Source organism: Marmota flaviventris, chromosome 14 (genome assembly GCF_047511675.1).
Source record: "Marmota flaviventris isolate mMarFla1 chromosome 14, mMarFla1.hap1, whole genome shotgun sequence".
In the NCBI taxonomy this organism is placed as follows: Eukaryota; Metazoa; Chordata; class Mammalia; order Rodentia; family Sciuridae; genus Marmota; species Marmota flaviventris.
In genome coordinates, this window is record NC_092511.1 from 83,316,531 (window position 1) to 83,326,340 (window position 9,810).

General features: G+C 59.6%; 1 protein-coding gene across 1 annotated transcript; it reads right to left on the reverse strand.

Annotated features, from left to right (window-relative positions):
* Positions 1-738: 738 nt before the first annotated feature.
* Nt5dc4 (5'-nucleotidase domain containing 4) lies at positions 739-9,399 on the reverse strand. The gene is given in 20 exon segments (XM_071601261.1): positions 739-807; positions 1,707-1,784; positions 4,386-4,446; positions 4,517-4,571; positions 4,765-4,839; positions 5,469-5,639; positions 5,745-5,811; positions 6,052-6,177; positions 6,774-6,806; positions 6,987-7,070; positions 7,280-7,324; positions 7,504-7,597; positions 7,911-8,012; positions 8,089-8,136; positions 8,247-8,360; positions 8,438-8,513; positions 8,516-8,554; positions 8,647-8,706; positions 8,709-8,719; positions 9,299-9,399. Coding segments are annotated over 20 exon segments (1,509 nt in total).
* Between the last annotated feature and the right edge of the window lie 411 nt (positions 9,400-9,810).

Genomic DNA, 9,810 nt, shown 5'->3' on the forward strand with positions numbered 1-9,810 from the left:
TTCTAAGGGTGGATTTTCGTAGTATTGGCTCCTGGACGACACTTCAGCAAAGACCTGAACTGGGAGCTGTGCAATGTTCCTGCTCAAATGCCCTCCTCCAGCCCCCCAAGAGGATCTAGTGTTTGAAGACACAAGGCCAGAGCCGTCTGGTCCTGGCCACAGAACCTTGGCCCGCCAGACCTGCACCCCTCTTAATGCACAGGACCTGCTCAGAGGGGACACCCGGCGCTGGCCTGCTCTCCTCAGACATGCCAGCGCACCCGCTGCTGCCGACCGCAGCAAGAGAGACTAGGGAACAGCAGCACGAGACGCACCCCCCCGCCCCCGCCTCGAGGTGCGCCCTGCCGTTCCCAACAGAGGTCCATGCTGAGCCTCAGGGGACGCAGCCCACAGCACCGGGGACAGAGCCACAGTAGGAGCGAAGTGAACCGGTGAAGGGCACAGAGCAGTGAAGCAGTCAGGGCTCCTCCGCGTTTCCAGACGCAGGCACCGCGAACTGGCCGTCTGGACCGGGGCTGGGGGAAGGTCACGGAGGCAATCTTCAGCCAGTCCGGTTTTATTCTCATTATGTGACAATCGAAGTGATAGAGACAGTATTTTTAAAAAGAAATAAAGACGCTGGCCGGGCCCCGCAGCTCAGGGCTGAGCCAGACAGGTCTCCACGGTCTAAAACTGCCCGTGGGGAGGCTTCGACCAACTGCCCCTCCCGCTGTGACTCCCGGCTATCTGGACAGCAGCTCAAGCCCTAGTCCAGGACGGGGTCGCCGTCGCCGCCCGCCGGTCCGCGGCGCCCTCTTGGCCTGCAGCCTGGCAGGAGGAAGAGAGCGGCCGTGGACCTTTCCGCCCAGTGGCCCCAGCCAGGGCTAAGGGGCCGGAGGGACCGCAGCCCGCGCTCCCACCGCCCGAGAGCTCGGGACTGGCAGCCGGGAGCGGGTCTGGAGAGCTTTTGACACCCTGATTACAGAGCGCATGCGCTGGGCTGGGCTTGGGCTGGGCTTGGGCCGGGCAGGATACCGCTCCCCAGACCTCTCTCCATGCCTCTCTGCCTTCTGGCCAGCAGGGGGCGATCGAAACACGCGGGTGAGAGAACACATTTTTTAAGATGTCACCTTTAAGCCGGGTACCGCCCAGCTTAAAGGTGACATCTTAAAAATCAAGCTGGACAGCTGGGCTGGCAGCAAGGACCCTGCACATGGTTCGGGACCACGACTGCCCCTCATGATAGCGGTTGTCTCGGCCCATACATCAAATGATCTGAAATACGGGTCCTCCCTGTCCCCAAAGGCCGCCTGGAGCACCTGAGGGAAAGGTTTGTGAGGGGATGGGCCAGCAGCTGTCTGCAGAGGTGCAGGGCACCAATAGCAGCTCGGCCCTGTTGGGCAGAACCTGTGGCCTGTCGTCCTGATGCCCCATTTTGAAAGTCAATATTTAAATTTCCCCCTTTTCTAGTCTAAATTGAAATTCATAAATAATTATCTCCACAATTTCAAATTATCAATTTAATGCTCTAACTATAATAAATGAAATGAAAAGAAAATCCATTTATAATAATATGTATTTCTACACAAGTATTCAAGAATGACTCCAGTTGAAAACCAAAAAAAAAGCCCCTGTAGATTTCTCAATGATCCAGCCCTTGGTAGCCCCAGGCCTCTGAGGTCCTCAGCCCAGCAAGGCAGCTCCCCCCACCACTCCCGGCCACTCACCCTCTGCCTACAGGAGAGCAAGCAGGAGGCCGGGTCCAGACTGGCCTGTTCTTGCTCCATGATGGTCTCATGAGGCATCTGTAGGGACAAACACAGGTGGAGATGGAGCAACTCCCTTGGTGGGAAGGTGCCCAGGATTCCTCAGGTATGCAGAGTCCCCAGCCCACAGCTGCAGAAGGAGCCCAGGAGGGTCAGCAGGGGGAGGAGGGTTCTGACCACTGAACCTGACTATTTCAAGCCAGCACCATCAAGGTCAGAGTTCTTTAGATGACTCACCTGGCCACTTGGGGCGCCCTTTCTTCTCTCTGGTCTCTACTTATGCTAACAGCACAGGTGGTTACACCTGGGAACCCCCAACCCTGTGTTGCCAGTGGGAGCCCTCCAGCCCAGCCCTTCTGGGAGACACAGCCCAGTGCAGGGGACAGAAGAGTTGGACAGCCCTGGGTTCAAATCCAAGCCCTGTGGTCTCTCTGGGTGATAGCAAGTGTTGTAGATCTTCTGCTCTTTGATTTCACCAGTGGTATAATGAGGATGATAAGACTCTCTTTGCCGGGATTTGGGGGCAGGAGGTGCTATGGATTGAACTCAGAGGCACTCAGCCACAGAGCCACATCCCCAGCCCTATTTTGTATTGTATTTAGAGATAGGGTCTCATAGTTGCTTAGCGCCTCCCTTTTGCTGAGGCTGGCTTTGAACTCATGATCCTCCTGTCTCAGACTCCCAGGCCGCTGGGATTACAGGTGTGCTCCACTGCATCCAGCTGCTGGGATATATTGAGCAGAATCTTTGAAGAGTACCCAGCCCAGGGCAGGAAATATAGCCAATTGCCAGTAAATGGTCCCCTCTTAAACATCTGGAAGGCAACTGGGGAAAGAAGGGATAGGAAATCCTGAAGACCACTCTGCAGTCCAGATCCTTAGCCACAGACTCTGCATCTCAGAAGAGGGAAGCATGATGGCTGGTTGGGAGACTGACATGTGTGCGCTCCAGGGAAGCCCCTCACTGCTCAGCTCCTGCCCGCTGCCGCTAGCCACCCGGAGTTTAGCCCAGGGGCATGCTTGGTCTGGGGGTGGTCGGGGGAGTTGCAGCCTCTACTGTACCACCTGCTGCCTGCTCCTTGGAGGCCACCCTGTGCTTCCGGAGGTGGAAGCAGATCTTCCTCCCTGTGACTGGCCGCATTACTACCAAGGGACTGGTGAGGAGGTGGGTCTCCATTTAAAGCAGGGGTTGAGGTTGGGCCTGAGGAGGAGTGTCCCCAGCAGAGTCAACTTCTAGGCAAACTTAAATCTTGTGTTTTGTTTTGTTTTTTGCTTTTTTAGTTGCAAACAGATATCTGCAAGGTTTTGAACCCCTTATGTCTGGAAGATGGGGACTGAATCTGGGGAAACTTGCACATTCATGGCAGGGCTGGGGACCAATGGGTTCTTCCCAGGAGGACCAGGAAGATTCGGCAGAGACCTACCAGTTCCAGGACGGCCCTAAACAGCAAGTTGAGTGGGAACCGCAGGACATTGAGGCACGTAGCAGTGTAGAGGTCCGCGTAGCGCATCAGCTGGCTGGAGAAGAGGGTTGGGCGGAAGCCAGAGCAGAACAGGCTGCCCATGGTGCCCTAGCACAGGTCCAGCTCCCGGGTGAACCTCTGGCCAGAGGCAGCACATGAATGAAGACCCCAGCCCACCTTGACCTGCACCCCCATGGCACTGGGTGCCCACCCTCAGGGCAAGCACCCCTGCTCAGACCAGGCCCTCTCTCACCCTCTCCTCCTTGAGGACCCAGGCCTGTGTCCACCTGCAGAGAAAGAGCTCAAGGCTGTAATCCCACAGACAGCACATTTTTGGAATGGGGAGCTCCGTACTTTGCGACTGGCCTCACTCTAGGCTTCCCTCTCAGTGACCTGCCTGGTCCCGGAAAGTGGTCACCCAGGACTGAACCCACAGCCAGACAATAAGAACTTGGGCAGGCCCCCCTGTCCAGCCCCAGGGCCCCCCAGCAGCCCCCCACTGCACAACTGGGCCCCGCTTTCGGGGCCTGGAGAACTAGCTGGGACATTGCCTCCCAGGCCCCAAGGTCACCTATCTCCCCCTCCCTGTGCCCTGATTCCTCATCTGTGAAGGAAGGATGACAGTCCCTGCCAGCCCACCTCCTAAGACTGTGGGGTGAGCAGACGGCTATGCTTCGTGTGTCTCGTGCCTGCAAAACCCCTCATTGTTGGTCCCAGCTGGGCCTGGGATTGCCGGGCCGCATGACTCCTTTGCCTGAGCTGTGAGGACCACCCAGCTCTAGTGACGAGTAAGTCAATGAAGCCATGGCAATGTCCTCCCTTCTCTTCCCAGGACCCATCAGCTCACTGGTACTAAATCACGTTTTCTCACACCCCATCTCTGGCCAACAGCAGACTTGGATCATAACTGGGGAGGTGGCCACATGAAGACCCAGCCCAGCAGGCAGGCCCTCCTAGAGAAGGGGCTGAGAAAACGGCAGGACAGAGGGCAGAAACAAGCCTGTGGACTGAGCCCTCCTCAAGAGCACGCCACTGCCGTTTCAGTATTGGCCAGCAGGGGACGCGCTGGACAGCAAGGCCAGATGGCACTGGACAAGGTTGAGGAGACTCAGACAATTGGGCTCCTGGGACTCCTCCCCTACTGGGCTGGTCCCCCTCACTCACCACCCAGCGCTTACTTGAATCTCCTTCTTGATGGAGTTGATGTTTTGCAGCCCACAGATGCTTCCATACATATGCCTGGTACATACATGTGACCCGTGGAGGAGGGGAACATACCTCCCTGGCTGCTGTGGAGGGGCAAGGATACCCACAGGCATCCAGTGGGGGTGCAGGGATGGGGTGTGCACATTTGTGGGTCCATGCTGGGTGGGTTGGGAAAGGCCTAGAGGTCTCAGAAGATGAGTATCTCAAGGGGTCAGCAGGTCCCATAGTCCAGTCTACTAGGGAAGCCCAGCCTGAAACACAGTTGGTTTTCCAGAGCCCTTGGCTCACTTCACTGCCAGGCCTGGGCATGGGACCCTAGCTCTCCACCCCTCTCCTCCCAGCCTCCCGCACCCCCAGAGAGGCCAGAGCTCTTATTGGTACAGATCAGCAGGTGTGTGTCCAGGCTCTTCAGCCGCTCTGACCTCTCTGAAAACCAGACAGGGAGCAATAGGGTGAGTGACAGCGGGGTCTGCCAGGCCCCAGCCAGGGGTCTCTGCTCCCCCACCTGTAATATCATGACCCCTTAAGTCAGATTAAGACTTTGCCCAGAGCAAAATAGGGATGACACAGGCTCCGTAGGACAGGTGATCAAGACATCCAGGGAGTCAGGTGAACTTCATGAAGTCACAGGGCAATGACTCAAACCCAGCAACGCTCAGAACAACAGAACAAACATTGTCTTGCTCACAGCACCCCTGCCCCAGGGTGACTTCAAGTACTTCCTGGGTGGGAAAGCCTGTACCTTCTAAACCCAAAGGCCTCGGGCAGAGGGAGGGCCATGTGAGGAAGGAAGTCCCAGCCCCGGAAAAGCCTCACGGATCTGGAGCAAGAAGATGAGGAATGAATCTCAGCTTGGCACCCAGCACCTGGCTGACCTTGAGCAACCGGCTTTACCTCTCTGGTCTGTTTCCTTGTTTTTAAATAGATTCACCTTCAAAAACCACAGAGTGGACAAGATTCCTGGTCGCCACCAACCCCCCAGAGGAAAAGGGGGAAGGAGGTTGGGCAGCGTGGATGACCAGCACCCTCTGCTGGTACTGGTCTCTGTGGCTCACCCTTCTCTCGGGCCCAGATGCCCAGCTCTCGGGACAGCTCAGGAACCACCAGGCAAGTCCGCCAGCCCTGCTGCTTCTTGGATTTGATGATGTCCCCAGAGATGTGGTCCCCAATGTACAGGATGTCCTTCCCCCGCACCCCAAGTAGCTCGCACACCACGTCTCACGAGCCTGCCCCACAGAGGGAGGACACAACTCCTTCCCTGCTGAGGCAGCTTGGGAGATGGACCCTGGCCAAGGTGTGCCTGCGGGACATGGGCACCGCGAGAGCTGTACCTCCAGAGTGGGCAGCACAGTGCTGGGGGGGCCCAGTATAAGTGCCCACGTGGAGCTTCCCCGAGTCCTAGAGGGCAGAGGTGGGCCTGAGCCAAGGAACCACAGCCCCTGTGCCGGTCAAGAGGACTGGGCAGAGCTGGCAGGAGCAGCCTCGGGGGCAAGGTCGAGGGAGGAAGGATACTGTGGGGCCCTGAAGTACTTCCGTGCCTTCAGGGACAGACAGGGTAGCAGAGGGCAGTGGACACATACAGGTCACATCTAAGAGTGGGCAGTCTCCCCTCCAACCACCTGTCAAGGTAGACAGGACCTCAGCACCTGCCATTATCGTGTTGACCTGTCTCAGGACCATCCCCTCTGCAAAGAAGCAGGGCTTCTGTGTGTCCACCACAATCTGGTCGAAGCAGGACCTCCAGGGCCTGGCTGTGTCCTCAGCCTGTGGGGCAGGGCAGGGGGCAAGGCATGTGCAGACACAGGGGACACACACAGCCTGGGAAACTGGACCCTGCCAATCCCCCGTGGCAGCCTCAGGCAAGATGAGACATCTGTGGGCCCAGGAACCAGGAGATCTCCCCTTACTCAGCACCCCCAACCAAGCTGGGCTTCAGGAGGGGGCCCAACAGGTGCCCTTGGAGGTGGGCATTGGGCATTGTGGGGGTCTTAGATTAGCCTCCAGGGCTCCTCACAGAGCAAAAAGAGAGGCCCAGGGACATGTCACACACAGAGACACATACACAGCAAGGCCCAGCCACACCTGTGTCCAGGGTTTGAACTGGTTCCCCTCCCCTGGCCCTCCTTACTCTCACCTCACTTGCCCTACCCCCCCAAGACCTCCCCAAACACCTGACTGCCTCTTTATGACCCCCAGGAAGCTGAGAGTAATCCTGCCCTCACCCACCAGGAAGCTCCAGCAAGGCCAGCCATGGAGATGACCACTCACTTGTCTGCCCCTACTCGGAGGAGGCTGGACAGAGGGGAGGCCTGGCCCCTCCTCCCTCGCCCAGCCCCCCCAGCCCAGCCCAGGATACTCACCTCACCAGCAGCAAACAGGTAAGTCGTGATGGCCTGGCAGGGGCAGGCCATGGTCAGGGCACAAGCTTGGGCGGAGCCAGGGGGCTACACCTGCCTCTGCCCTCACCCCACTGTGGCCTCCTGGGGCCACGGGTGAGAGACGGTGGGATTGTTCATTCCTCCGAGGCCGTGACTCGGGCCCGAGGTGCCAGCGGGAGTGGGACAGACACTCACATCCGTGTACTGGTAGCTGCCGTTGGTGGCCAAAAACACCTTCCCAACCTCCTTTATCTTGCCGAGCAGGACAGGGATCCGCGCCTGGCAAAGACGGACACCATTCTAGGGTTTCAGCCCCCCTGGGAGCTGAACAGCCCACTCTCCCAGAGCAGGTGGGCTCCAGGCCAGGGGACCCAGAGCAGCAGCAGATCAGAGCTCCGTGTAACCTCTAGGGAGATGACCAGGGTTGGGCAGCCTGCGCCCTGGAAAAGCAGGGGGACAGCCGCAGCCCCAGACCTGTGGCCACTCACGTCCTGCGCCACGTATTTCTCCAGGGTCCTCTCTTTGAGACAGCCCTGCAGGAGGCGCAGAGCTTCCATACAGCCTGCCCGTCTCCACCCCGGGCAGGAGGGGCTGGGACCAGGCCACCGTCCTCAGTGGGAGGAGGGCAAAGGCGGCGGGGACTGGGGGCCTCGAGGTTGCCCAGGAAAGCCAAGGGAGGCAGGCCGAGGTCCTGGGGTGCTGGGCCACTCACCGACTGGTGGACGTTATTCATAGCTTCAGTCACATCCTGGGAGAGGCTTCGGAAGGACATGAAGAGGTTCCCATGCTGATAGCCAGTGTCACAGCTGGGACAGGCCAAGAGAGGACAGGGGAGGCTGGTAAGCAGGCCCGAGGGGACCACCAACACTGACCCTGAGTGGCCCTGCACTGGGCTTACGTCCCAGCCGTTCTGAAGGGACCACTGTGCTGAGCTCCCCTGGGGCAGCACAGGCCACAGGCTTGGGTGCCCCCTGCATGGGCCTTCCTCCTAAGCTCCCAGAGTCCCCCAAGCCCTCAGAAGGGCCTCTGCCCCTTGTGGGGCCCCCTTTGGGGTTTGGCTGCTGGGCAGCAGCAGTGTCCTACTGGTCACCCCAGGGCTGGGCAGGGCAGGGGACGCATTTGGTGTATCGGGAGCAGCCAGCGAAATCGTCCACCAGGCAGCCATAGGTTTCTGGGACGGAGAAGCCAGTCAGTCCCGGCCCAGGGAGTGAGGCAGCCGCCCTCAGGCCAGAGCTGGCAAGGACGCCCCCCGCCCCCAGCAGCCCTCACCGGGCAGGTTGCAGAGCGTGTTGTGGACGTGAAGCGCTGACGGTCATCCCTTTGTATGAACTTGCTGGGGTCAAAGCTCAGACCTCTGCCCTGGGGAGGAGGGGGCTGGGTGCAGCCAACGCTCCCTCCTGGTACCTCCCAGAGGGTGGCCTAGGCCCTGGCCATCCCTTCTATACCTCTAGCCACCCCCACCCCATCCCTTACTCTGAGAGGAGGGTGAAGCCATGGGCAGCCACCAGCATGTCCCCATAGCCATGCACCTTCAGCAGCTTCCCATAGAGTGCGTCAAACACCAGTCCCCTGGGGATACGGCATGGGGACTGTGGGAGGGGGTGCCAGGGCTGGCCACAGCCTCCCACCTGGCCAAGCTCCCTCACCTGGTGGGGAAGGAGGGGTCGTAGGAGTAGCGCAGGAACTCATGTGGGTACCCAGTGCAAACCAGGCGCTCCAGCACAGCTCAAAGGACAGTGCCTCGAAGGCAGGGGACTGGTAGGCTACAGAGGACCCAGGCAGACCGGACGGTTGGTGCTTAGCTGCCTGCCCCTTCTGCCCAGGCCTCAGGTATCCTGTGCTCCAGCCCCCCCACCAGCCAGGGTGCAGTCCATGACGAAGCTGAGGCACTAGATCTTCCCCAGCGCCAGGCTGCATGGACAAATATCCTGGAGGGGGAAGGGTATGTTGGGATTCACCCATGAGTCCCTCAGAGTCCCCGACCCTGCTAGTGGGAACCCATCAGAGGGCCCCGGTACCCCTGCAGTGGCAGAAATAAGGGGGAAGTGAGTCAAGCCGGCTAGGGCTCCTTGGGCCCAGAGTGTCCTAGGGCAGGCCAAGCGTGTGAAAGCAGGCCGGAGCACGTGCCCATGGGTCCAGATGTGAGCAGGGAGCCATGCTGCTGACTCCCATGGAGGACACGTCATGCTCCCCCACTCCCAGGAGTGAGGACACACAGCTGTCAGTGTGGGGGCTTGTCACCTCCGGGACTGGAGCCACTGCGTCCAAGGTCAACAGGTTTGGTCAGGGGTGAAGGACAGAGGCCCCTGTGGAGGCAGGAAGAGGTGGGGACTCCCTGTGGGGTGTCTTGTCAGTTTCCGCCTGACAGGGGAACTGCTGGGACCTCTGGAAGGTCTGTCTGTGGGGGTCTCTTCCCACTTGTGAGCTTAGAGGAGCCATTGTGCCACTCTGCCCTGTGGGGGTCCCAGGCCCAGGCCCCCACCAGCCCCTCCCAGTGCCCGTCTCACCTCTGGTACCAGTTCTGCATCGGGTCTGGAGAGGCCAGGCCCTTGGAGCCCTGGCTGGGCTCCTGCGGCTCTCCCCTGGCCACAGCGTCTACAGCAGCCATGACCCTGAGGCAGAGGCAGAGGTCCCTCCCCAGCCTCCTGCACACTATCAGCGGAGCCCAGCCGCTGCCCTGTCCCTCAGAAGCCTCAGACCCCACTGACCAGCCAGTCCCACTCTGTGCTCCCAGCCCCCTGCCCTCCTCGAAGGGAGGAGCCAGCCAGACAGGCGGGTATCTCCTCTGCTCTGGAGGGTGCAAGAGGGACCAAGGAAAGACAGCTACTCCGGGCGGGCCACCCTGCATGTCCGGGGCTCACGCGTCCAGAAACCTCAATGGCCTGGAAAGTTGAGGCATGTTATAAATAAGGCCGAGGAGTTAGGAGGCAGGACCTGCCGTCACCCCAGACCTCACGATGAGCTCGGACTCTTGTTTCCACAAAATTGTGACACGACTGGTAATCAAATCTGCCAGCTC